Source organism: Lynx canadensis, chromosome F2 (assembly GCF_007474595.2).
Source record: "Lynx canadensis isolate LIC74 chromosome F2, mLynCan4.pri.v2, whole genome shotgun sequence".
Classification (NCBI taxonomy): domain Eukaryota; kingdom Metazoa; phylum Chordata; class Mammalia; order Carnivora; family Felidae; genus Lynx; species Lynx canadensis.
Window position 1 is genome coordinate 70,536,838 of NC_044320.2, and position 27,695 is coordinate 70,564,532.

Consider the following 27,695-nt stretch of genomic DNA (forward strand, 5'->3'; position numbering starts at 1 on the left):
TAACTAGTTCCCTAAGTAGAACGAAGGCTCTGGGAGGGTAAAGATTGATCACAGCCACTTTTCTCCAAAAGTTCTGCCTGCTCTTAGGCAATGTTTTAATTTACTTTTTATTAAAGAGATAACAGTACTACAAACTGATGTTTTAGTACTAATGCTGTATTTGTGGTTGTTGTTTAAAATATTTCCGTACGTTATGTCTCTTCACAGCCATTATCCTATAATGAGTTATAAATCATGTTGATTTTAGGACGTTTTTAGGGTTGAATGTATCCGACTCATATTTGAAGTGCTAGCATAGCAGTGCTCCTAGATAATAAAGCCTTAAGATACATATTTATTCTGCTTGAAGAGGAAAGGCTCTGGTTCTGTTGTCTTCTCAAGTTGTGGTTTAATCCTTTTTTTTTTCTTAATAGATAGCTAGTGCTAGTTAAGTTTTAGGGTGAGATAATTAAGTTTTCCTTTGAATTTCAGAAAGCCAGTTTTACATACTTATTTCCAGAAGTCTTTAAGGTTGAGTCATGATATTTCTGTTGTAAATCATTATTTATAAAATATAAAATTAATTGCCCTCTTATTTTCAGTATTTATACTTGATATTAATAAATATTAATTATATTTAGTCTTATTTGATGTTTGGCGGGTGTTCCTTTTGTTTGAATATTGATGGTGATAGGAACTTTCCTACTTTAGATGCATTAAATTCATGTTAGAAACACCTCAAGAATGTTTCTTATATATGTTGAAAATTTTACCTAAAATCTTTTTTAGTAGCGTAATAAAATTCTTCTGAAAGGATTAAATCAGACACTATTAAAACTTTAAAGAAAATATTTTATCTCAGTTATATTTCTTAGATTGTTAGCCAGACAGTTCCTGAATCTGTAAGAGAATTGCCTGTCACTTACTTGTAGGTAAGGTATTCAGTTAGGATCTTCAGGATTTTCAGGATTCAGAGAGCAAAGAATTGCATTGGTCGGTAACATTTATGGCTAATGTTCAGGCCTGCAGTAAGTGGTAATACCTTATCAAACTTTTCGCCTTTCTTCCCATCCATCTTTTCCTCCCCTTTGCAGGAAAACTGGGAGTCTATGATGCTGATGGTGATGGAGATTTTGATGTGGATGATGCCAAAGTTTTATTAGGCAAGTAGATTCTTTACTTTTTGCTGGAAACAAAACAATATGTTTGCCTTAATATATCTATGTCAGTCGTACACATTTTTATGGAAGATATTTTCCCAGTTTAATTGTATATTTCATTCTTACTGATGTGTTGAGGCTTAATTGTTTTTCCATGGACTTACGTTTCAATTTACTTTATAAGTGGAGAAGTGTATAGCTCTTGCACGTAATATTTTTATAAGCATAATAATTTCATATCTGTTTTCAGATTTAAAGCACTTCATATTCTGAACTTAATATTTGAGCATATAGATAACGTCCTAGCCTGTTTTCAGATATGGTAATTATAGCCATTCATTATCATCAGTTGACATAATTCACTTCCATTTGAAAATGTAAGTTTCTAAAGGCTTACATAAATTCATTTTGAAATAAAATAGTGGTACTAAACATTTTAAAGTGTCCTATGCATATTTTAAAGGTAACATTAAAATATGAACCAGTAGTTTTTGGCTGGGTTTCTTTATTTTAGAAATCTTGAAACTTTCTCTTTCTATCTCTAGAATTACCTGTCTTTTATCATTGAGATATTTCTTGTAATATATAAATATGTGATATTCCCTCATTTGTTTTATTTTTTTTAAATTTTTTTTAATGTTTATTTATTTTTGAGACAGAGAGAGACAGAGCATGAACGGGGGAGGGGCAGAGAGAGAGGGAGACACAGAATCAGAAGCAGGCTCCAGGCTCTGGGCCATCAGCCTAGAGCCCGATGGGGGGCTCGAACTCACGGACCGCGAGATCGTGACCTGAGCTGAAGTCGGATGCTTAACTGACTGAGCCACCCAGGCGCACCCCCTCATTTGTTTTAAAATGCTGCCTTCCTAGAAAGGAAGGGTGCTAATTTTAATATTTTATATAATCTGGCCTGGTGAGATGTGTGTTTCTGCTTGTGAAACAGCATTGCCTCCTTTGCTTTACTATGTAGTGTTACATGTATTAAAATTTTGTATACTAAATTATTTAGAAAAATTTCAAATAAGACATGGTATTGTACACTATGTTTGCCAGAGTATTAGTGCAAAGAAATTCATCTTAGACACACAGTTTTGTGTCTATTTTGTGGATATGAAAAAAAAATGAGAGGATATCACATTTATAACCAATGGTCAATCTTAACGGCCTTATAAAACAGTAACTTCTAAATATGAAAAAAAAAGGTATAGTTGTGACTAAGTGTAATTTAGCTTCCTAATTTTGACCTTAGTTTATGTTTGCTTATTACTGCTCGGTGAGAATTAGGTTTGCTGCTTGCCAGTGGAAGCTTACTATCCATGAAGTTTTTTCTCTGTCTTAACCTTAATGGAATTTTCTATTATTTTGTTATTACATATCTAAATTTTTCTATGAATATGGTAAATCCTCAGAAGACTATAATCCAGGACATGTAAAGGAAGTAAAATATATAGAATTTAACATATTGGAATGATGCTAATTTGCTTGCCTATAAATGGTTTATTATTCCATTATATTACTTTAATTTTTTTTTTTCAACGTTTTTTATTTATTTTTGGGACAGAGAGAGACAGAGCATGAACGGGGGAGGGGCAGAGAGAGAGGGGGACACAGAATCAGAAACAGGCTCCAGGCTCCGAGCCATCAGCCCAGAGCCTGACGCGGGGCTCGAACTCACGGACCGCGAGATCGTGACCTGGCTGAAGTCGGACGCTTAACCGACTGCGCCACCCAGGCGCCCCTCCATTATATTACTTTAAACGATGGGTTCTGAGTAGTGAAGCTTTTTCATTTTAAAGATAACTTCATGTGGGCCATGTTTCCTCATTTTTAGAGATAATATTACTTCCATCTGCTACATTTTGTTGGTTTTTTTGGGGGGAGGGCTGGAAATCAGCTATGTGGTTTGTCAGGGAATATCAACTATTAAATATTAAAATATATTATTTCGCCTATAGAACACGCTGATTCCTATAGCAAATACATTAATAACTTGATTTTTAGTGTTTTAGTTTGCAAGAGTTTATTTCCTGTAATGTTTTTAAGCAACCATTAAGAGGTTAATTCATTGTAACTTAGAACATTGCCATTTACAATAGACATATATGTGGTATGGGCAAATTATAACTTGTTCCTTTTATAAAAATTGTATATTTGGAGGTAGAACCAAATTTGGTGAATCTCAGCGTTCATTTTGGTCATTTGACTATTAAATGCACAAAGGCTAAGATAAACTATCTTACCATATAAATGTCCTAATTCACAGCCTGTGGCTTCACAGTTAGCTGAAACAAACCAGAAGTGAGCAGTCTTCTTCAATCACTACAGACTTCAATCACTACAGAGATTCAATCACTACAGAAATAGGGTCCGAGGACATAAGTGAGCCAGACTGCTCACTTATGTCCTCGGACCCTATTTCTGTAGTGATTGAATTCTCTGCATGAAATACAAGCTTGACTGGAATTGAATTTTATAACTAAAGTTCTTTTTTAGTTGGTGAGGTTATCGTAGCTTAGTTGTACCTCTGTTAACTGGCAGGTCGTTTGAAAACGAGAGCCTGGTGAATTCTTTGGTTACAGAGTCATTAATGGGCTCTGTATGTTCAGGGAAAGGTATTGGGGTGGGGGGAGCAAATTCAGTGAGTGTGTATCCCAAAATAAACCAGACTTGTTGGGTACATTCTCACTGGAGAGACTGCTCAAGGTATGGGCTTTGAATTAAGGCACAGGGAAACCAGAGGGACAGACGTAGGTAGGAAGCTGGAGATAAGGGAGAGCTTGGCTTGTAGATATAGTAACAGTTGAGATATGCTGAACTTTCGTAGGGTTGGCCTTTCTTTCATAAGTATTTCTTTCTGCACTCTTAAATCTGCGTGTATCTAAATGTTATCAATTTGAGGAAATGTACCCATTCATATTTACATTTCACATTTTAAGATTTGGTTTTTCTTGTGGAATATAAAGAGAATGAAATATGTGTGGGTAAATCAAGATATTCTGAACAGCCATCATTAATCTCACTTCATTGTTTCTGGCCATGGCCCTTATGATATACTTCGAAAATATTCAGCCTGTTTACATACTTCCTACTTCTGTGGCCAAATTACTTAAAATAACGTATCTTTGATAATGGTTTGGATTATTGAAAACTACATTGTTGGACATTATATTCTTTGAAAACTTGTTTCCTGAATAAAATTAACAGGAAAATGATCCAAGGACTAAATGCCTAGAGTAGCATCATCGTAGAGTAACACTATCTAAGGATTACGCGATTGTCCTTTTGTCCGTGACTAGCACCTAGCTGGCACCACATCAGGCATGGCTGGAGAACAGAAAGGAACACCGTCAACAATTCCTAGAGCCTTGATAAGCTTTTGTAGACCGGATGCATCCATGAGTGAACTGGATCTTGTCCACTCAAAGGCATTCGCCTCCGCCCTTGGGTTCAGGCCTGCTCTCAGAGGCTGAGGAATTATATCCCCAGAATATTTCCCTTTTTCTCCTTGAAGTAGTATTTTTGTCTTAAGAACCACAGGAAGGTTGCATACTTGAGTCATAGTTTTGTCCAGATACTTCTGCATATTTGTTGAACACTTCAGCCTGTCATACTGAAGGGTAATAAAGTTTTATAATTTATATTTGATACTTGGAAGTACTAGTATTTGAAAATGGAGAAAAAGAAACATGATTATTGTGAATATACAGCTGTAGTATTTTAAGGCAAGAAGAAGAAACAATGTTACTCCCACAGAGATTTGAATGGGAAATACAGACCTCCTCGGTTCATAGCCCTTGTCAACTGTTAAGTTCAGTGGAAAACATTCTAGTTGTACCAACGAGCAGTTTAAATACCAGAATACTGCAATTTGTTTTCTCCTACCCCCCATACACAAAGAATGATATGATGTAGCTCTTCTGTGGACCAGAGTGGGGGAAATACACTGTATACTTTAATATTTATACTAGGTGTCCTATTGTTGTGGCTTAGCTGCCAATATTGATTGCTGGCGGTTATGCCACATGGAGAAAGTTTGAGTTGTCCAAGACTGACCTACTCAATGAGGTGGTTATAATCTGAAAAGCTCTAAAGTCATGGATGTTCACATTCTTTACAGCCAAAGCCCTTTACCCTGTGTTTTTTTTTTTTTTTCTTCTTCTTCACAATTATGGGTTTTGTTATATATGGCTTGGCAGTATTGGTGGATTTTTATGTTTACTGGGTCCAGAGATGTTTCTTACCCAAAGCCAGTTCTTCACAGGAAAAACCTATGATATAAATATATACTTTGCTTTCTTTCCATTTCGATGGCCTGTTTTGGGACTAATACTTAAACGAAACAAAACAACAACAACAAAAAACAGGAGCCAGGGCCTTTGCAGTAGATGCTTATTTCTTAGGCGTATGGAAAGAGAACCTTGGAATATTCCTCTTAGCAAATGACTGACTGGGACCTGGATCAAATTTAATATTGGTAAGCAGAGTGAATTATGATTAATAACTGACTCTTACCCTTGGTCAGAATTACAGGACCATGAGTCAGTAGCCAGAACACTGTAAATTACAGCTAACATCTTACTGTGTTAAACTTCAAGTTGATTATCTGATATAATTTGAATACATGTACATGTCTATCTGTGGATGCTATCGACAGTAATCTTGGGAGTCATGTAATTCCAGAGTTTCTAAAGTTAACTCTGGGTCCAAGGGGAAAAGTGTGAGGAAATGAACCTTTTTATTTTCTTCCAATGAATATGTACTGATATATGTAAATGCTTGTATAATCAACTCTCGATAATATCTGGTTGGTAACTCAGCAAATGTGGAGGTTGGTCAGAAGTATCTATCTTTTTACCCTCATGGTACTTTCATTCGTTCTTCCACTGACATTAATCAATTGATTTTGGCTGATGCAATTTTGTGTTTTGGGGCTCTAGATTCTCTACTGAGACAAAGGCAAACCTGGTTAGGGGCTGGTAGGAATGGCGAGGATTGGTCGAATTGGACCTTTCCTGTGGTACATATGATTGAGAGTTGATTGTAAGGTGTGCATCTTAATCAGCCTCTTTATTTTCCAAAATACCTTTTCCATAAACTTCTGTGACCATGATGCACATCCTTTTTGAGATCACTCTTCCTCAACTTCTTTTTTCCACCTAACTGCTCTCCTTATTTTCTCTTTCTCTCTTCCTTTATTCTTATGTAGGCCTGACCAAAGATGGCAGTAATGAAAATATTGATTCTCTTGAGGAAGTCCTTAATATTTTAGCAGAGGAGAGTTCAGATTGGTTTTATGGTTTCCTCTCATTTCTCTATGATATAATGACTCCTTTTGAAATGCTAGAAGAAGAAGAAGAAGAAAGCGAAACCGCAGATGGTGTTGATGGTACGTCACAGAACGAAGGGGTTCAGGGCAAGACTTGTGTCATTTTGGATTTACATAACCAGTAACTTTGATTCAGGGACTGAAGTCATTGGCTTATGAAAACCCGAAGCAGTCTCCTGTTTCTTTCTTTCCTTTGCTCACCCAGGGCTTAACGCGCAGTGGGGCAGCTGTGATCAAACAGTAAAAGGCAACCACGTGATCTCTCTCCCCAGTACAGCTCCTAGCTAGTCCCTTGCTCGGCTCCCCCACCTCTAGAGAAGAAAGTGGCACCCCTCATTCTTGTAGTAGTCTACAAAGTGCATTGACGATGTTGTTCTTGGTGGTATAATTGGTTTCTGTATCGTTTTGTTGCAACTTATGTATTCACTGAACTAAATTGAGAAGGCTTAATGGCGAATTGTTTTGTGATTAACCCTTGATGCTTGTCTTTCTAACACACTATTAATGGAGATGATTATAATTCACTTGATTATAAAAATGTTTCTGGCATGATTCATACATTAAATGCTTCTCTGTTCTTTAATATGACTGGTGTGCAAAGTGATGGTTCTTTAAAAAGCTGATTTTCTTTATTGTAATTTGTTTAGGTTAACTGATTTGTCAGATAGGATACTACAAATTTCAGTGTAAAATTCTGTATTAACGGTGCTTTTAAAATAATTTGAAAATAAGCCCATGTTTTTGCCTTAGGGTAGTGAAATTACTGTATTCAGATAGCAGTATGTCTGAATATTTCTGTACAAAAGCAAAATTTATTTTTAATTTTATTTCCAAATTACATCCAGAGAAAGAAATTTGTATTTTTTTTAAGTAGGCATATTACTACACAAGAGGGAAAATGTGAATATGTATCTTAAATAATGTTGTACATATTAAAACTATTCATCCTAAATAAGTCTTTTTCCATTTTTTTCCCTGTATTTCCTTATTAAGTGACTATCAACTTCGGCTTAGGTAAAATACGGTTTTTAGATTTATAAATTAAATTTACTAAAGTGGTAATTCTTTTCAGGAGAATGAATTTTTTTGCCATTAGAAAACCTTGAAAACATTTTTGAATCAGTTTATTTAAAATGAATTTGCTTCAGTAATAGTAAAAGCAATTGTATTAACTGTATATGACATGCATTTCATAAAATGAGCCTTTATGTGTATCCTTACTGCTTGAAAGCGATTAGGACCTCTGGTTTCTGTTACCTTTTAGGGAGTGGTGTTTCATGTGTTTAAATCTCTGAGCTTAGCTTAGCTCTCTGTGAAACTTAGCTTTTATTATTCATTGAGCTTAAAATTTGAATAGGTTTCTATTTTTGAACATTTATGTAGCTATAGTAATTTCTCCTTTTCAAATATTCATTCCTTTTTTTTTTTTTTTTTTTTGTATTTAACCAAATTGCTTTCGGTAAGATAGATAAGTCACCCATTTTTTTTCCAGAGGGGAACTTGACAAATTTGGTTTCTCAGCTGGAAATCACAGTTGGAGGCTATTTAGGTATTTATAAGTATGCAGCTCAGCTCAGCAGTAGCCGGAACATAAAAGTATGAAATCAGAACACAGGAAGCACATCAGCTTCCCCTTTACCCACCACTCACATGTGTCAGAAAAAAACTGCAACTTGCTAATCTTAAAAAGCATTATTTTAAAGCTACTTTTGCATGTGGATGCGCATGTTGTACATGGGACAGTGATCTCCTGAAGCTTACGTGGCTATTAAAACTCTAGTCTGTCCTTCCCTAATTATTCAGGGAATATGATTTTGTTTATGGTTCTGACAGTGGAAATTTTCTGATTTTGAAATGTTAATATCCTGGAACACACGAGTGTGATTTTAATAATGTTCTTTTTGAAAGTTTATGCAGTCTTTGTCCATTTTGATTGTGTCTTCCACTTTGGATTTGAGTACTATGAAATGTCAAAGTTCATTAGGTTTAAATTCGAAATAATCTTATGCCTCATGCTCAATGAAATTCACGTAGCCAGACATCTAAGATGTATTTTTTAAAGCAGTCATGCTTTAAAGCAGTCATGTTTCAGTGTTCATTACTACTAACTCTAGAAGATGTGTGATTAGTTTGAGAAGTAAATTAATTAAATTTGTGTGTTGAAAATGTTTGGAATCATTAATTTCTCATCAGGCTCTTTTTTTTTTTGTGCCATGATAATGATACTAATGCACGTTTTATGTACAGAAATTAATTATGCTTTATTTTTGTAAGTGAAAAATAAGTGAGGTAATAATTTTCTATTTTTCCAGTACCCTCTCTAGTCACCCCTTTTGAAAAGTCTCTGATCAAGGTAAAACAGGGAGCTGGTGAACCCCTGACTTCTGTGACTTCCTTCAACTTGTGGCTAAGGCTTGTTTTGGTGAGAAAAAATAAAGTTGTTTGCAAAACAAGTGTAGCGTATTTTGAAGCTGATCAAAATTACTTCACTTAAATTTTTTGTATTGTATTTGTTATAAATTTTAATTTTTCTAAGGATTTATTGTAGAATTTTTTAATTCATAGTATAAATATTTTCCTAGCTTTATGTGTTTTAAGCTTAGGAACTTACTTAAAAAGGCAAAATTGTATTCTGTACATTGGAATCTTTATTTGTAGTCATGCAATTTTAAGTTGTATCGTATTTACTCTGCTTTTCTCAGTTCGAACAACCAGAGGAACGTCGCGGAATGTGCTCTGTGTTCAGATGTAGCCTTGTGTCCTTAGAACTGCGGAGTCGGGTTCTCTGGTGTTTGGCTTAAAAACCAAGCAGTGGCACTCTGGGGATTTCTTTTCTGCATTGTAGCTTCTTTCAGTCCCAGTTTTCTCTGGGACATGAGTGGTGGGGCGTAAGGCAGTTGGAGAACTATCTTGTGGGTGCTGGTCTTGTTAAATCCCGAAAGCCTAGTTGCCAGCTGCCTGCCTGGGAGAATCAGGTAGATGCCCCAGACATAATGGAATGCTGGGTGATGGTGCTTTTTCATCTTGTACTCGATTCTTTATTCTAGGAATTACCCACCTGCCTCATAGAGCTGTATCCAGACATGTAAGCAAAACTTCTCTGCTTGAATTCTGGTGTGTACGTACTTACTTACAGTTTGAATACAATGTTTCCTTTCTACCCTGATAAAGCTTCGGAGAATTCTCAAAAGCAGCTAAAGGCATTGGCAGTTAGTCTTAATTTGAGTGATCACTTGGTAGTTGCACCTTTTGGTGATTGATATTCATGATCCTTTCTAAATGAGATCCTGGTCTGTGAAATAAATAGTTCTCTGTGATTTGGGCTGTGGAATTTTCTTTGATTACAACGCATATTTGGAGCATTTTCATGAAATTCACTGACTCAGACTTTATTATACAAGTCGACTGATAGAATTGTATGCCAAATTCTGTGCCTCTGATACTTGTTGTTAGTTGCATAACCAAGTAATACATAGGAATAGATATTAACTAGATTGTGAGCTCCTTAAAGTTAGGAACCAGGTCGTAGGCTTCATTTGAATCCCTCTTCAAAGCTGAAGCCAACTTATGACATTTATTAAATATTTACTGGGGTTATTAGTCTTGATGAGTGATAACCTCAAGAGTTACTCTTTGCATAACGAAATACTGAGGTGTTGTTTTTTTTTTTCTTTTTCCGAAACCAGCTTAAATAAGTGAAAAGATTATTGGACTCTTTTTTTTCCCCAAGAGAAGTGCCATTTTGAATTCCATACAGTAAACCTGTGCTAACTGAGGTCTAAGGTGAGCTTTCCCATGTCTCATAGGTTTGGTTTTGAGTTTGCATCTTCATTCAGACTTTCCGTCTCTGGATATAATCCCTTCCTAAACTTTTAGTCATTCCGTTCTCTTCTGTGTTCTGATCTTCCCTTCCCTGCTTACCACAGAGCATTGGAAGGTTTGTAGCTTGCTTTTTTCAAAAATGCCTGTGATAATACTGTTACGACATCTATTTGAAAATAGAAAAGAAATTGGTGTAGTGTCCTGGCATTAGCTGAACTAGGTAGGCATCCATTCTAGAGCAACAGTTCTGCATAGCTCAGAGAACTTAGGCATTTGGGCCTTTTTTTTTTTCTCTCTCTGTGGTCAGCGTTGAAATAAATTGTGATGTTTTGGTAGAGGGAGGAGGAAGATGAAAAACTCAAGCTCAGGGTGACTCACAGGTCTCACCAGGGGCCGTGGGAGTGGCTGAAGAGACCCAAGTACAAAGCGGTTCCCAGCTTACCAAGTGTATGGCCATGTCTCCGAAAACCTGTAGTAGCTACTTGGGTTTCTGTAATGGAGCCAGTCTTCTAAAATTATGTCTGTTGCATGTGGTGGAACCAACCATTGGCTTCATGATTCAGCATGTTAATTTGATACAGAACATTTCATCTTGAAAATGTGTGTGGGATAGTGGCTCTGAGGCAGTTGCCAAAATAACATTAATTACTTTTGGGCAACTCATGTTCTAAGGAAGGAACATAAGGCCTGCTTTTTAAAACTTGCTGTTCAAAAATTCTCAAATAGTTAACAGAGCTATTTACAGTAATTACCTTGAAAACCGTCAGACTTTTAGGGGCGCCTGGGTGGCTCAGTCGGTTAAGTGTCTGACTTCAGCTCAGGGCATGATCTCGCGGTCTCTGAGTTCGAGACCTGCATCAGGTTCTGTGCTGACAGCTCAGAGCCCGGAGCCTGCTTCAGATTCTGTGTCTCCCTCTCTCTCTGCCCCTCCCCCGCTTGTGCTCTGTCTCTCTCTCTCTCAAAAATAAATAAACGTTAAAAAAGATTAAAAAGAAAACATCACAGTAACCGTAAAGGCAAAAGGAAGTAAAGAACATGGTGATTATTTATTCTTTGCCATTTTCTTTGACTACAACCACATCCTGATGCTTTTTTGATGACTGCTTTCATTTGGAATGTATTCTATCAACAAAACCAATTTTCATCCAAATGAGTTACAGAATACCAGAATGCTTCCTTTTCAGGCTCCAACTGATAGAATTTTCTTTATACTACTTGGAAACCTTTTTAAAGGAGTTATATTGTCATAAATTTGATTGATAAAATTGTTTTGTTTTTTTTTTTGTCCTTGGTTATTGGCCATGGTAGTAAGGAGAGAAAAGGAGAAAAATAGGGCATGCTTGTTGATTTTTTGATGCTAAAGGGAGTCCACATCAACCAGTTACAAATAAGAATGTAATTCTGTCTATACTTAGGAATTATTTAAAAACAAAGTCTTATGTACTTGCCTGTGGTTTTCTCTGGAGCCACTTCTGTAATGTTTCCAAAGGTGTTTTTTGTTTTTTGTTTTCCCCACTCTATATGCTCGTCCTGGATCACCACTAACCTCTTCACCACTGAGCTTCGTGTCATTTATGGAAAAAGGTCTATCTAAATTTCCCTGAACTGAGCCTATGTGAGGTGCTTACTGTCATAACAGTTCCTCTTTTAGTAGGTATCCAGAACCTTCCACATGCTCTTCCATCTTCTGGAGTCACTGTTTTTCTTCTGTAAAGATGAATTTGCTTTCCCTTTACCAAGACGGTCATCTTTGTCTTGCCTTCTATTGTCTTCATGTCTCTACATGTTATAGCATTTCTTTATTCTCACAGTTTTCATCATCTTTCTTTTCGTTGGTCATTTTTGCAGGTGTTGCGTCTTCTGGTTCCCAGAGTTGACTCTTTCCCTGTAGCAACCCCTGCATCTTCTGGCCTCATTATAATTTCTCCCCTCTTGCTAGGTCCGTTTCTCTTTCCTATAGGCATGCCTTTCCCTTACACTAGAGGACTAGCCATCAAACATTCAAACACACTGAAATCTTACAAATACTTGATCCTTTCTGCTCCCTAGGAACCTTGGGAAAGTCCACATATGATCATTTTTCTTCTGAGAAGAAGGTGGTCGGCAGGGGGGTGGGGGGACGTGGGGGGGATAAGCACCTTGGGTTTTTGGTCACCTTTTTCCCACCTACGTTTTCTCATTATAATGTGATCACCTCTTCTGCTTGTAAAACTGTAATCTGAAGAACCTTATGGAACATTTAATAACTAATATAATTAAGTTATGTCCTCATCCTAAACCTTTGTTTATATCTACCTTCCTAAAACTTGCACATTCGACTTGAAGAACCCTGCATTTTCTTGACTCTTCTCTCATTTCTTCTTTTCGTAAGGGCTCCTCTGTTAGCATCATATTTTCTTGGTGCTGTGCTTTCTCTCATGCCTAAACCCTTGCTTTCTGAGACTGAATATGATAATTGTGGTTTAAATTCTTAGCTCAGTCGTTATCATGTCAAAAATAATTGAAAAATTATCGACTATACTTTAAGTTCAGAGAAGGTAGCTAGAGTTGATGCTTTGGCATTTTGTATAGTGCATTGCACATTGTATATATCACTTTAAGGATTTGTGCCCAAACTGGAAAAGTTTTAAATAAAGCACCCATTACTTTTTCCTGTTTCACTAATCTAATGCTAATCTAATATTTTATTAATGTCAGACATTAACTCTAGCTTTTTTATCCATATAGCTCTTTTGACTGTATCATTAATAGTGGGGTTGGGCAGTTGGGGAGTCTGCTTCTTAACCCTCTCAGCTTTTTAACAGGAAAATCTGGGCATGCATTGAGAGAACATGCAGGAGTCAGGAGAGGGACATGAACAGCATTAAACATGCATTTTGATGTTTTATGTTCATTTCTTTTGCACATTGGATGATGCTTATTTAAAAGTTGGTATTACAAGTATAAGTTTGTTATTTCATTCTGAAATAAACTTTAGTGGGGAGTGGTCCAAGATGGCATTCAGTATTACAGGGTCGTGTGCTGTTTTTAATAGAGTTTAGGAAAGAGTCAACTTTTATCTGTGAAAAATGATTGCCTCCCCGCCTCCTCCCTCCCTCCGTCTCCATCTCCGTCTCCGTCTCCCTCTCCCTCTCTTTCTCTCTCTTTCTCTCTCTCTCTCTCTCTCTCTCTCTCTCACACACACACACACACATTAGTTATGGTTCTGTATGTGTATAAGTAATTGGACAGATATAGATAGCCATATGGAACAGTTAATTTACATTTCTTTTTATGTGTAGTCAATAGTAAGGCATACACTAGTACTTTTCCCCCCAGAATAATGATGATGATATTTTTTTATTTTAACTGAAGCATAGTTGACACAATATTTCATTGGTATCACATGTACAACATAGTGTTTTGACAAATCTGCATGTTATGCTGTGCTCACCACAAGTATAGCTATCATCTGTTGATAATAATATTTCAACCAAAAATAAATTGCCATTCTCAAATGGACTATTTCATTTGATGGAAGCAAATGGTGATGGGTAGAGAAAGAGGAAAGGAATTTAGGCATGGAGGGTGATTTGAACAGTATAACAGAATAGGAGTGAAAACATCTCATACTGAAAATGGGGGTGTGATTAGGGTTTTGAGAAACAGAGAGTAGGTTCTGCTTGGGGGCTTTTCTTATACAACCGTAGCCCTTCACTGCTGAGTGACGGTTCGTGCATGGTGCCGCCCCCACCGGCGGTTACCGGTAATCACCACACCTCCCACTCTAAGCCTAGGAAGTGTGTTGGCAACTTGGAATGCCACCTTGAAAAGTTTGCTGATACATGAGTATAAAATAGCATTTATGTGATGGGGGGATAGAACTGAGAACATCAGTTGCCCAGGATGCCGAATACAGGCTGGTTAGAATGACAGTGTCCTGAGAGGTATGTAGTATTGATGTTTGTTAGAGGGTAAACCTATTATCACAGCTTTTATTTGCCAAGATAAGAAATAGAAAGGCATCGCAAATTTTAAAATGAAGAGTAGAAGGATACACCAGTATGACAGTGTAATTCTTGCTTGTGTAATTTCTTATAAAGGAAGTGTGAAACTTTGGAGGAAAAAAAGCAATGATTAGAGTCCTGTCAAAATATGCTGTCCTTTTTTTGGATGGCAGTGATGATTGAGTAGGAAAGTAAAGTTCCCTGGTCTGTTCATGTGTCATACACCAGAGAGGGAAATGCCGTTTCCAGAGGAAATTAAGTATTTCTGAAGCCCCAAATCCTTTCATGTCCAAGATAAGTCATGAAGTTGACTGAATTACAGGCTGATTATAATGCATTTTTGCTATAGTGAAAGTAAGGTTTTATGTATGAAATGTGTATACACACACACACACACACACACACACACACACACATATATATGTTGAAGGAGTATGTTTTTTGAATGGTAAGTTTAACTTAATTTGTTTAATAGAGGCATTGATTTTGACTATATTTATTTGCTTAGTTTTTAAAGATACTTAATTTTTAATTCCCTTAATATTTTCTGTTTATAACCTATTTTCATCTTGTAAATACCGACAGAAGGACCTGGTGGGGTAGCCAAGAGAAAAACTAAGGCTAAAGGTATTTTCCGTTTTTCAAATTAGCCTTGAGTGAATCAAGTTTAATGCTTGAAGATGCATGACATTTTCTAGATATGTTACTGCGCCTACTAATGCTTTTTGGTTTGCATTGCACCTTTGGTCATAAGTAGTTTTATTAAGGCATCATTAAAGAATTTTTTTGCCTCAAGCCTATAATTTTAAGTAATTTCCTTCATTACTTTATCAAGACTTTTGTAACAGACTTGATATTAAAAACATGACGATATCATATTGTTCTCTTACATATACACTTACTTCTGTACTTGCTATCATGTAATCTAAAACCTTTGTTAGTTTGAATTTTTTAATGACTTTTGGGAAAAAAGGTGAATTCTCCACTGATGGATTTCACTTCTTCAAAAGCTCTGATGACGTTGTGTCTTAGAGCATAATCAGAGAGAGTGTGAGCAAACTTCTAGTTTTCAGTGAAATGAAAACATAGACTTATAGTCTGAAGGTCTATATTTCATTGCTATAGAATTTGTTGTCTTTTCATATTTTAATTCTTTAAAAATTACTAGACTTGCCAACCATTATATGTAGGCTAACAGCTTATTATTACAGCCTGATTTTATTTATATCCCTGTGGTTTCTCTTGTCCACATATAAATATATATGAATATAAATAATAAATGTAAATATAAATATAAACATAAAAGAAAATATAAATATAGGATATATATGTCCTTTAAGGACAGGGGCATGGGAGCAGTGCATGGTTTCCTTTACAAACTTGCAATATTCTTTCATGTCCAAGTGCTTGGCCTCTAGTGTTTTTAGTTTGTTTTTTTGTTTTTTGGTAAAACATTAACAGGTGAGACTTTGACTATGTGACTTGCAGGGTTTTGCGGTTTGTATTTTAATTTTAAGATTAGGGAATTTGAAACGTTTTTCACTTCGTATTCCACCTGAATAATTCCCAGGAAGAGAAAAATTATTACCCTTTATTCTTATGTCAGTAATTAGGAAATAAGTACCCAATAAAGTATAGTTTGTACTTCTCAGACTGAAGAGGCAGATCCAGCAGTAAGGACTTAATGCTGTAAAAACTGCAGAACCAGATCGGAGAGCAGTGCACGTGTGTTCGTGCAGTGACATTATGTCTGCTACTCTACAGACAGCGTTGAAGTAGGTGAGGATTTGGACAGTTGATTCTTTATGAATGTTATTCTGTATTTTTAGAAGGTTTTAACAAGATTTTCAGGAAGAACCGAGTAACATTTTGTGCTATGTGAATTTTGATTGGCAAAAACATCTCCACATCTTATTAAAGGAAATCTTTCATTTTCTTTGTTTCTGTTTAAATGCTGTATAATTCAGTAAGCACCTTGCTTCTCTTAAGATTTCCTAATGAGAGAGTGAGAAGCTAAAATTCAAAGCTTTTGCTAGCAGTTCTATTACACTTCATGTAAAACAGGGTGAAAGCGGGTTGGTTTTAGATGAAATTTGGAATTACCTGTATGTTCCATTTATTTGCCCTCTCGCCTATGAGCATGGACAACATGTTGGCTTGAGCAGCTTTACATAGATTAACAAGAAAACATATTTAAAGGAATACTGATCTCATAATGTTGAATATAAGCAGGCGAAAAATTCTACTTGTCATTTTAAGCACTGCAAGTGATGAACTTAAAATTTCATACTCATGAATATGGGTTTTTTTTTCTTAGCTAAGAAAATTAAATGGCATTTACTTTTTCCATTTGTGCATTATATTTTCAAGGCTCGTAAGCACAAATATTTTAAGGGCATCACTTTTTGTTAGAACTAAAAGTTTTAAAATTCTCTTCGTACGAATACTTGCACGTTACGGACATTTTTTTTGTAATGCTGCCGTGTTCCTTTAATTATGTCATTACAGTTGTGAAATGGGAGTTGCTAACCCTTTGTGCAAAGTACTGCCTTTGTGGATGGACTCAATTTTAATAATCTTGCATGTTAGTCTTATCTTAAGTCATAACTTCCCACTGGAAAAATAGGATGGCAAGTTTCTGGCATTTTTTTGATAGTGGATACTTTGTAGAGGTTTGCATCTGTTTTTAGCCGATTGAAAACTAGAGGATTAAAGCACTTTCTGAATGAACATTTCATGTGTGTGGAGAGAGAAAGAGCATACGTTTGCACTAAGTTACTGTTTTGTGAATTAAGAGATGCGTTCAATAAACTTTCTTTCCTTTGATTGGAAAACCTGAAAGTTAAAGAATTCACTAAGGAAGAGCCCAAGAAGGAAAAAGAGAAACCCGAGTCAAGGAAGGAGAGTAAGAGCGAAGAGAGAAAAAAGGGGAAGAAAGAAAAGGAGGATGACCGGAAGGCTAAGAAAATTACCGATGCAGATATATCCAGGAAAGAGTCTCCTAAGGGTAAAAAGCCCAGAGAGAAGGAGAATGTGGGCCTAGACAAAAGTGCTAAAGCCAAGGAAAGTAGGAAAAAATCAACAAATATAAAGGATACTTCTAGTAAAATGGCGTCCAGAGACAAAGATGACGTGAAGGAAGGTAGGAGTTCTAGCAAACACGCACACTTGGCAAAGGGAAATAACCAGAAAAGGAAGAACTAAGAGCTGTAATGTCATCATCCCAGGAAATGGTAATCTCATCGTCACTTGCTGCTAAAGGGCCTGGAAAATTTAGTATTGCACCGGTTGGGGAAGATGTGTCCCATCGCCGTTGAGTTTATTTGTTGGTGCTCAGTAAGGAAGTTGTTTGAAATTTAGAGACACTGTCTCATGCTTCTCAATTTAAAAGATGAAGCTTGTAAAAACCGTGTAATAAAAATGTGATGTAATAGCTTCTGTTTTTATTAATTTATTGATCATGTATCCAGATAAATGTATATAATATGAATTGTAGTGAATTTATTAATCGACTGAATACTTTCATGGGAGTTGAGTAAGAACGTTAAGATTTTGCATAGTACATACATGCCAAGTGGCCTTCAGTTATGACAGATGCTCAGGTAGGAGCATCTTTTCTCCCTTCCTTCTTTTCTCCCGTCATTCTTTTTTTTTTTTTTTTTTAATTTTTTCAACGTTTTTTACTTATTTTTGGGACAGAGAGAGACAGAGCATGAACGGGGGAGGGGCAGAGAGAGAGGGAGACACAGAATCGGAAACAGGCTCCAGGCTCCGAGCCATCAGCCCAGAGCCCGACGCGGGGCTCGAACTCCCGGACCGCGAGATCGTGACCTGGCTGAAGTCGGAGGCTCAACCGACTGCGCCACCCAGGCGCCCCTCTCCCGTCATTCTTTGTCTTCTTTCCTCGTTTCCCGTCTGGCTTCCCTGTTTTCCTTTCTTCTTCACCTGCCCTTTTCCTTTACACTTCCTTTGTCCTTCCCGACCTCTCCACCCCTCCCCTCAGGCTCCTGTGGCAACCCCCGGAGTCCTCTTCCCAGGCGCCCACCCCCTGTTTTTGGGGGGGCTGCCCCCTCCTCAGGCTCTTCCCTGGATTCTCCTTTCCCTTCTCCTCCCCTTTCCCTCCTTTCAGGTCTCTCCTCCTCAGTCTTTTTTGGCTCTTTTCCTGCCTCCCTCATCCCTCCGTGCCTCCTCACTCCTCAACCTCTTCTCTTCCTGCCAGTCCTGCCCGCCTTCTTTTGTCACCCAGTCAATACTTAGTGTTTCCGGTGTGCCCCATACACTGCTCTAAGACCTCTGGATACACTTGTGAATAAAAGAAAGAACTTGATTTAGAAGACCAATTTTAGAGCGCTTTTATTTATGGTATCTTTACAGACCCAGAAGAGTTATGAAAAGACTGTGTGTTTCAAATTAGGATATACTTTCATTTTACATCACACGGTTTTATAGTTATTTTGGTGGAACACGACATACATTTTCCATGTTTGATTGTATCATTGTTTACCGTTTGTAAGGCGCTGCAAATTTGAGATCTAACCAGAGGTCAGAACTTTGTTAATCAGAAAATATTTAATAAAAGGAAATTTCAGTAAGAGTACATTTCTACAAATGGTTTGTGCTGTCCTGTGCATGAAGTCTTCAATCTTTAATTGTAACCACTGGTGAGATTCAGTTACGAATTAGAGGGGAGCAACCTGATTTGTTGTAACAGAATCAAAAGTGCTACCACAAAGGTTTTATTTTTTTTTTAAATAATCCTTCAACTTTGTCTATGAAGAGCTGAAAACCAGACAATTTGACTTAATGGAAGACATTTCAAATAAAAAATGAATAAGCATTAGTGCAGGTGTTTCCAAAAATACTGTGCACCTTGTTCTTGTGTACTTGCACCTTTCCTGCTTAAAATCAAGCACTTGGACATTTAGTTGACAGAAATTCCCACTGACAGAATTACGCAGCGAGGGAGAAATCCTAGAGAATACCTGCTGGGGCTAATCCAGTCCTATTATTTTCTTGTTCAAGGACTACAGCCCAAAGAAATCGTAGTGAGGGTTTCGTTGTTTTTATAGATTCCCGGAACGTTGTAAGCCACACGGGGCATTTTATGACTCATCTGGTTGGTGGATACAGGGGCTGGCTTCAGGTGAAGTAGATCCCAAATACGAACCTATCATCAGACCTGTTGCTTCCTAGCTTTTGTCTCGAGTCTCAGCTCTGCTGATGCTTTTCCTGGACTTTATTCTAATTTTTTTTTTTAATGTTGATTTATTTTTGAGAGAGATAGAGAGAGAGAGGTGGAGGGGCAGAGAGAGAGGGAGACACAGAGTCAGAACCAGGCTCTAGGCTCTGAGCTGTCAGCACAGAGCCCGACGCGGGGTTCAGACCCACAAACTGAGAGATCATGACCTGAGCTGAAGTCGGACGCTTAACCGACTGAATCATACAGGCGCCCCCCTGGACTTTATTCTATAGAGAGTAGCTACAATTTGATGAAGAAGACAGCCCTCAGGAAGCTCCAGACGCATCTTTCTAGTTGCACAGTCCTAGTGCAGAGAGCAAGTTTTCTGAAATGGCTTGGGAGGAAAAGTCCAGAAGAATTGCAGCCAGGCCTGGTTAGACCTGGTGACCGTTTGTGACCATTCCTGTAGTCGGGGATTAGTCCTCCCAGGCTGGCTCCTGTGCACAAAGCTGTGGCTGGGGGTTGGGTTGGGTCCTGCTGAAACCCTATGAAATGTTTCCCCCAGGATAGAGGGTGTCTGGGAGGAGAAGAGGGACACTCCAACTGCGCCCTGCGCAGAACAAGAAGCAAAAGAGATGCGTTGGTGGTATAGTGGTGAGCATAGCTGCCTTCCAAGAAGCAAAAGAGATACTCATCACACACATAAAGGTTACACCATCTTAAAAACAGATCTTGATGTTAGATCATGCTGCTAAGATAAATGGATTGATTTTTTAAATTTATGTCCCAAATTTTAAGTGTTAATTTTTCAACAGATTGGTGTTTTGTTTTTTTTCCCCCTTCCTTGGAGAAGGGCTGGTCATTACATTTGTATTTACTGAGAGCATTCTAATAATTTCTACCTTGGGTTTTGAAGGACAAAAGTGATACAGGATAAAGTATATAAATGCTGAAGTCTAAGAAAGTGAGTGGGGAAAAAAGTCTTAGAATAACCTAATCAACATGAGTGTGTTCACGTTACCTTTTGCTCTTCAGTAAAGCGCTTAGAAATATCTTGCGTCTGGGGCGCCTGGGGGGCTCAGTCGGTTAAGCGTCTGACTTTGGCCCAGGTCATGATCTCACGGTTCATGAGTTCGAGCCTTTGCGGCAGGCTCTGTGCTGACGGCTCGGAGCCTGGAGCCTGCTTCGGGTTTTGTGCCTCCCTCTCTCTCTCTGCCCCTCCCCAGCTCATGCTCGCACCCTGTCTCTGTCAAAAATAAATAAACTTAAAAACATTTTTTTAACTAAAAAAAAATACCTTGCTTCTGCCATAGCTTTCCTTTGCATATCAGCTCAAGAATTAAATGGAAATGTCTCTACTGAACGCATTTCAGTATATTTCGAGAGCTTTTGTGAGCTGGGGATGGATTTCTTTACTCCTTTTTTTCTTTCCTTCCCTTTTCTTCAGCAAATAAAGGCTGCAACTGAATTTTCTGAAGCTGAGGTCACACTTCACCCAGCTGCATTGGCCCTCACCATTCACCTGAAACTTTCATGTGGGAGAAGCTTTTAATGGGCTTAAAACAGTGCTTGCACTCTCAGTTTCACTCATCTTAAAATTTGGTGTGTAGTTATTTCTATTTTCTGCTGCTTCATATTATCTAAGGGTAATTAAAACTAGAAAGGTTGTCCTTTTTAAAAAGCCGCCTAAACGTAGGGACAAAAATTTCCTAATGCAAAGTACCTGGGAGCCGGAAGAACCCCTGAAGAGTGAAAATGAGATACTAAGAAAGTAAGTTTATTTTGTCATATCACAAACAAAATTTCTGTTTAAATTACACTATGATATGATACTTCAAATTTCAAAAAATGACATTACTGGCACATTTTTCCAAACATCGTATGATAGTATTTCACGTGTCAGTGTCACAATCACTATAAAGGTAAAGATGGCCAGTTTTACAGAAATATTTGAGAGCCTATCAGTATTCCAAGGATCTTTTTTTAGTCTTTAATACTCAGATTCCTTTTTTTGAAACACTTTATCATCATTGATTTTTTTTCTTCATGTATTGTGACATCACAATAATGTCTGCCTCATTTGTTAAGGACTTTGTGTGTGAATTTTCATTTTTGCTAACATCATTTGTAACCAACTTTTTGAAATCTGACTAGTTTTTTTTACAAGATTTTCAGCTTTACTTTGTGGGTGATTTGCATTGTGTATGTACTGTCTTCCTCAACATTGCACAGTCAGGGAGAGATTGATAAAGAAATTGGTGTGAGCATGAATGATTGAATTCATTCAGTAAGTAAGTAACTGATTCGTAGAAAATATTTTACAGTGTTATGACCTCCTTAGTCATACGACTCCGTCCCTTCAGGGTCTCATAGTGATCATGTGAATAATAAGGACTCCCTATATGCACTTCCACTAAAAGAACAGATAAAGGTCATACACAAGTATGATTTTCAATTTTAACTGTTTTAACTGTAGAGTCATTTTCTGTGAAATGGGTCTGATGGCTTGGACTACATCTCCTGGCTTTGGTTCCTTTCTCCTCTGTCCTCCACTATTCCCCTCTCCTGGAATAATTCTCCATTAGTGACAATTCTCCAAATCGATAATTTGGATTGTTTCACTATAAAATGCACCTTGGAAATACTGGGTTTCCTCATTTGTGAACTGAAGATAAAACCTTTCCTTCAGGTGGCTGTGAGAACTAGCTGGTATTGCATGTGCATAAAGAGCTGGCACGTTGTGCATTTCATTTCCCCCAGGTTCTAGCTGAAGAGAAAGTTTTTGTTCTTAGGAAACTGAAGGGAGGGGTGTTGTGTAGCAGATCTGTAAGCGTTTTGCTCATGGAAATCTTGTTTGGGGTAATCTGAAAAAATACCCAGTGACAGCCTCCAGCCTCTTGTCCTCCCGCCTCTGTTTGCCTGAAGATAAAACCACGTGACCTAGATGTTTATTACCGGTTTGGACATCATTTTTACACAGAGAAACCAGTTGTCACCAAAGCTTCAATCTTGTAAGCCCTGCACAGCATGAAGTTACCTACTTTCCTTTTCTTTGTTCTCATTTCATACCTCATTTGATTTCACTTTGTGAGTATTTATCACTCTGTGTTAGCATCCGTACCTCATAGAGTTCTGTCATTTACTTCTTCCTTGGCCTCAAGCATTACTTCTCTTGTTTCCCAAGAGGTTAGAGGAAGACATATAACGCTTTTGTGTCCCTTGTGACAATGGTATAAATAGCCATGTGCTCTGTCATCTCTCTTTTGCATTTATCGATTCGTTCAACAAATAATCTGAGTGCCTGCAGCATAGCAGGCCGTGCTGGGCACCAGGGATACAGGTGACGAGGGGACTGCTATCCCTGCGGTGAAACGTGGTGAAATAAACGAGGGGCCGAGAAAGAAAATAGTGCAGCCGGAGCCAGCTGTCGCCACCACCCCGCTCTTCGCCTTGCCTAGAATGTGTTCCCGCTCCGGTGGCGGGCCACCTTCCAGCTCTGCTGCAGGATCCAGCTGAGTCATCACGTCTACACTGACTCCTTCTGCGATCCTCCCAGGCGGTGGGACTGTGTGTCTTCCCTTTGCCATGCTCCTTACTTTACTTCATTCCTGGATGTTGCTTTCTACCAGCCTGACTTATGCCCAGTACCTAGCATAGTGGTGGCTGAGAATAACAGGCATTCAATGTGTGTTTATTGGATGATGAACATCTAAAACACAGATCATTTAAAAATATTTCAGATCTGTATATACTGTTGACTAATATTAAAAAAAATTTTTTTAAAGAAAAACTTAGGCATTTCTGCAGTAATTGCAGCATGCTTTAACCACCTTGGAAATTGCTGGTAGCTGTGTTCATGTTGTGTGCGTGTGTGCAGGGAAGATGGTAAACATGCTTTCATTTTTTTTTTTTTTTGGTTTATTTATTTTTTGAGAGAGTGTAAAGGAGGGGTGGGGGGGGGGGAACTCCCAAGCAGGCTCTCTGCTGATAGCACAGAACCTGATGCGAGGCTTGACCCACAAACCGTGGGATCATAGACCTAAGCCAGAATCGAGAGTCAGATGCTTATCCGGCTGAGCCCCCCAGATACCCTGGTAAATTTACTTTTTTAGAAGAAATGAAGGGAGAAATTAATTTGTGGGAAAAAATGTATGTCTATTTGCTGGTTTTATTTTTTTTTATTATTTTTTTTTTCAACGTTTATTTATTTTTGGGACAGAGAGAGACAGAGCATGAACGGGGGAGGGGCAGAGAGAGAGGGAGACACAGAATCGGAAACAGGCTCCAGGCTCCGAGCCATCAGCCCAGAGCCCGACGCGGGGCTCGAACTCACGGACCGCGAGATCGTGACCTGGCTGAAGTCGGACGCTTAACCGACTGCGCCACCCAGGCGCCCCTATTTGCTGGTTTTAAATCATCTCCTTTAATTCTTGAAACCATTCTAAGGAGGTAGTTGTGTTCCCTTTACACACTTGTGGAAACCCAGTCCTGTCGGTGGGAACGTGCCCAGGATGGGATTCCAGTGGAAACAAGCGACAGCCCTCTTGATTCACAAACCCGAGCTCCTGGGGCCATCTCGCGTTGCAGGTGTTAACGTTGAGTCCACCCTGTTCCAGCCTTTGTGGAGACCCTTCGGTGGCCCTGAAACCCAGGCTCTTAGCAACCCTTCGGCAGTTTTATTCTTTCGAGGTGCAATCTTGTCTCTCCCTGCAATCTTGTCTCTATCTTGAGTCGTGTGAAGATGCGTTGAATCTGGAATGGCTCTTACTGTACATCGTGGGGCAGCTCTTCTGGTTTCTGGCAGTGTCAGAATTTTGATGGGGCTGAGGTTGGGATGCCTGCTAAGATCCGTGTTTGCTGATCAGAAGCCAGGAGCAACAGCGACAATTAGCACGGTCAATCAGTATGTGCATCTTTCTGGCTTGTTGATTTTCCGGAGTATTTCTCACGTTCCTGTACCTGTTAGGATTATTCCTGGGATATTATTGATTTATACTATTAGACTACTCGTGTTTAAAGAAGCAGCAGTTCTGAGCTCTTCCCCTGGAATAACGGCAGCTGGTGTAACCTGGGTGGGTGAGGCCAAAATTTCCTTCAGTCTGTGCACTACCGAATCATACGCCAGAGATTGATAAACCAGTTTTTTATTTTTTTATTTATTTAAAAAAAATTTTTTTAATGGTTATCTTTATTTTTGAGACAGAGAGAGACAGAGCATGAGAGGGGGAGACACAGAATCAGAAGCAGGCTCCAGGCTCTGAGCTGTCAGCACAGAGCCCGACGAGGGGCTCGAACTCACAAACTGCGAGATCATGACTTCAGCCGAAGTCCGACGCTCAACCAACTAAGCCACCCAGGCACCCCGATAAACCAGTTTTTTAAAATCTCTTAGCTTTTATGGGCTAAGTGCCTGAAGTCCTATGAAGTACAACACTATTTGTGGTTCTTTCTTTCCCACATTTTGCCGAGGAAGTGGTTTGTGTAGAATTCTTCACGAAAAACGAGTCCTTCGTTTTCAGTCAGTGTGAATAGCTCCACGGTCCGGTGGCCCCAGGGCCTTTCGGATTCGAACACCCTCACTCCTCTCTAGCTGCATGGGCCCCGTGGCTCTTCCCTACTGCCAGCATCTTGCGCACACACCCCTCACCCCCAGCCGAGGAATTTGTACTCGCTGGTCCGGAGCCTCATCTGGAGTACTCTCCCCCAGTGTGAGTCACAGGGCCACATCCCTGGCTGCCTTCAGGAATCTGTTCACATTTTATCAACGAGTCCTTTCCTTATCAGTTCGCTGGAGATAGCCTTCCTCCTCTCCCTGATGGCCTGGCACTCCCTGCCCCCTGCCTTCCCCCATCTAATATGTTCTAAATATTTCATGTTTCTTATTTTTTAAATCGTTCCCTCCTTGTAAGAGGTGGGGCTTTTCAGTTCTCATTTTCTGTAGAACAGTGCCTTGCATCAGTAGGTGCCAAATAATTGTTGAATGAATGAACGAATGCCATATGCAACTTAGTAAGTTTTAAACTGTTAGCGTATTTATGGGAAGAAAACACACTTATTTCCCATTGCTGTGAGGTGTACTGGGGTAGCAGGGAATGAAGTAAGTGAATGTTGGGCTAAGGTAACTGTGTCACATAATCAAATTTGCTATGAATGCTTGATTTAAAGCGCTCACGTCACCTTTTATAGCTTCCATTTTGAATGACAATTGTAGGAAAATTTTATGTTTATTAAATGCAGGCACTTTTTTATTTCCTAATTTTTCTGATGTGCCCGAAGAACTGAAAACGAGGTGTCTTTTAAGGGAAACAGTTGCTTTTTCAAATTGCGCAGGGGCTGGTGTGGTTACTTGCAACTAGATAGTTACTCGCGGGTGCCACGGCCGTCCTGTCACTCTTGCCAGCGTGGGAATGGACGTGGGTTCTGGTTTGACTGTTAAGTGGAAGGAGAAGACTGCTGGAAGCTTCAGCTTCTGGGAAAGATTTCCTCAAGCCCCAGAGAGGCAGAGCAAGAGGTGGGTCTTTGCTTCTGGACACCCTGGGGTCCGAGAGAGAAGCTTGCCGCGGGGGAAGCCCCGACTGGCGGTGGGAGGGTGAAGCCAGCCAGCGCCCAGAGCAAGCCCGCTCACCCCCGCGCTCCTCCTGAGAGTACATAGTGAATTTCCTCCTCCCCCGAGCCAGTGTGAGTCGTGTTTTGTTGTCTGCAGCCCCAGGAGTGTCAACACTGATGACAGTCATTTCATAATGTAACTTTGAGTACTTATTTCGGTGCGATCTCCTTGCCATTTGTACCTCACAATAAATCCAATTTGAATACCTTTCCTTTGATTCTGAATTGACCATATGTGTATTTTTTTCTTGTTTAATATTTTGTTTACTTTCTGCCTTAAAATCTTATATGAGACCTGTATCTGCTACTCATTCGTGGACTAAAATGCATTTGGGTGGCAGTATAATTTCTGGAAACACCAAAGTGAAAGCTTGTATGGCTAATTCTTCCATATGAATTATCAAAGTAATAATTAGTCTAGAATGTGTGGTGGTGGTGTTGTTTTTAGAAAGTTTTTTAGGGTTCTGGGGAAGGGTATGTGTTAATTTGATCCTCAGCTTTTTTGAAGTTTACAATATTGTTTATTTTTGCACTGCTTTCACCTCTGGAAAAATAGCTGTGACCAGGTATCGGTAAATTTAGAACTCAACTGCCACTTGGGGCAGAAAAGGAAACTGCACAGTATTTTCTCTTGTCATGTGCTTTTGCTTTCTCCTGTGGTTTTACCATTTCAATTTTAGAGACAAATAACTCCAGTTGATGTGGAGAAAGCTGACAATGAGGAGAACCTCATGGCTAAATACTGGCAATGCTAGTAGTTTTCAAACACTTTTCACATCATAAGTTGTTTTCACATGAAACTTCTCAAAATCCAGTAAGAATGGGGTTTTCAGGCAGTTTAAGTCTCTGTTGTTTGGTGGGGAAATATTTCCCTGCTTATCGAACCCATGGAGCGCGATTTGAAACCCTGCTACCTAGAGGATCAGTGAAGAATGACCCGTGATTTCCCATCCAAAGTGAGATGCTCTTGAGGGCGAGATACTTACACTAGCACAACAGACTAACCTGGGACTGTCCCGGGCAAATTAGGCCCCTGGTTCTGCAGCAGTGGGTTCTAGAGCCCAGATAGGAATCTCCTTGCTGGTAGTAGTAGGAAATTGTTTCGGATCCCCTTTCCCACCTTTCGCTTGTCTAGTGTAGCTGAGGAGCCCTGGTCCCACAGAGGATGTCTGCAGTCATCGGTACCAGCGGAGCAGCCCCACTGTGGGGTGTGTTCAGCCCCTGAGCTGTTTACCAGGCACCTGTTACGTGCCAGGTATGTTCTGAGGTGCTCAGGGTTCCAAGGTAAGTTACAGGATTCTGAAGGTTTACCCTGTTCATTCAGCAGAACTTAGCAATGAGTAATAGTTGCATACCTGTTCCATTTACTGTTGGGAGATGCAAGAATGGATTATTTAAAGGCGAAAGAGCATGGAAGTTTTCAGTCCTGAACTTGGAATTTTTTTTTTTCCACGTTTATTTATTTTTGGGACAGAGAGAGACAGAGCATGAACGGGGGAGGGGCAGAGAGAGAGGGAGACCCAGAATCGGAAACAGGCTCCAGGCTCTGAGCCATCAGCCCAGAGCCCGACGCGGGGCTCGAACTCACGGACCGTGAGATCGTGACCTGGCTGAAGTCGGATGCTTAACCGACTGCG

General features: G+C 39.0%; 1 protein-coding gene across 3 annotated transcripts in view; it reads left to right on the forward strand.

Annotated features, from left to right (window-relative positions):
• Nucleotides 1–27,695, forward strand: part of ASPH (aspartate beta-hydroxylase) — a 222,895-nt gene that overhangs the window by 41,827 nt on the left and 153,373 nt on the right. For 2 of the 3 annotated variants that reach the window (XM_032591959.1, XM_032591960.1), the window contains exons 3-5: nucleotides 1,074–1,142; nucleotides 14,859–14,900; nucleotides 17,116–17,706. In XM_032591959.1, the coding sequence (XP_032447850.1) occupies nucleotides 1,074–1,142; nucleotides 14,859–14,900; nucleotides 17,116–17,477 (473 nt within the window). In that variant the 3' untranslated portion in view covers nucleotides 17,478–17,706. Of the gene's footprint in view, nucleotides 1–1,073; nucleotides 1,143–14,858; nucleotides 14,901–17,115; nucleotides 17,707–27,695 lie in introns of those variants that run through there. The other variant, XM_032591961.1, reaches the window with a different exon arrangement.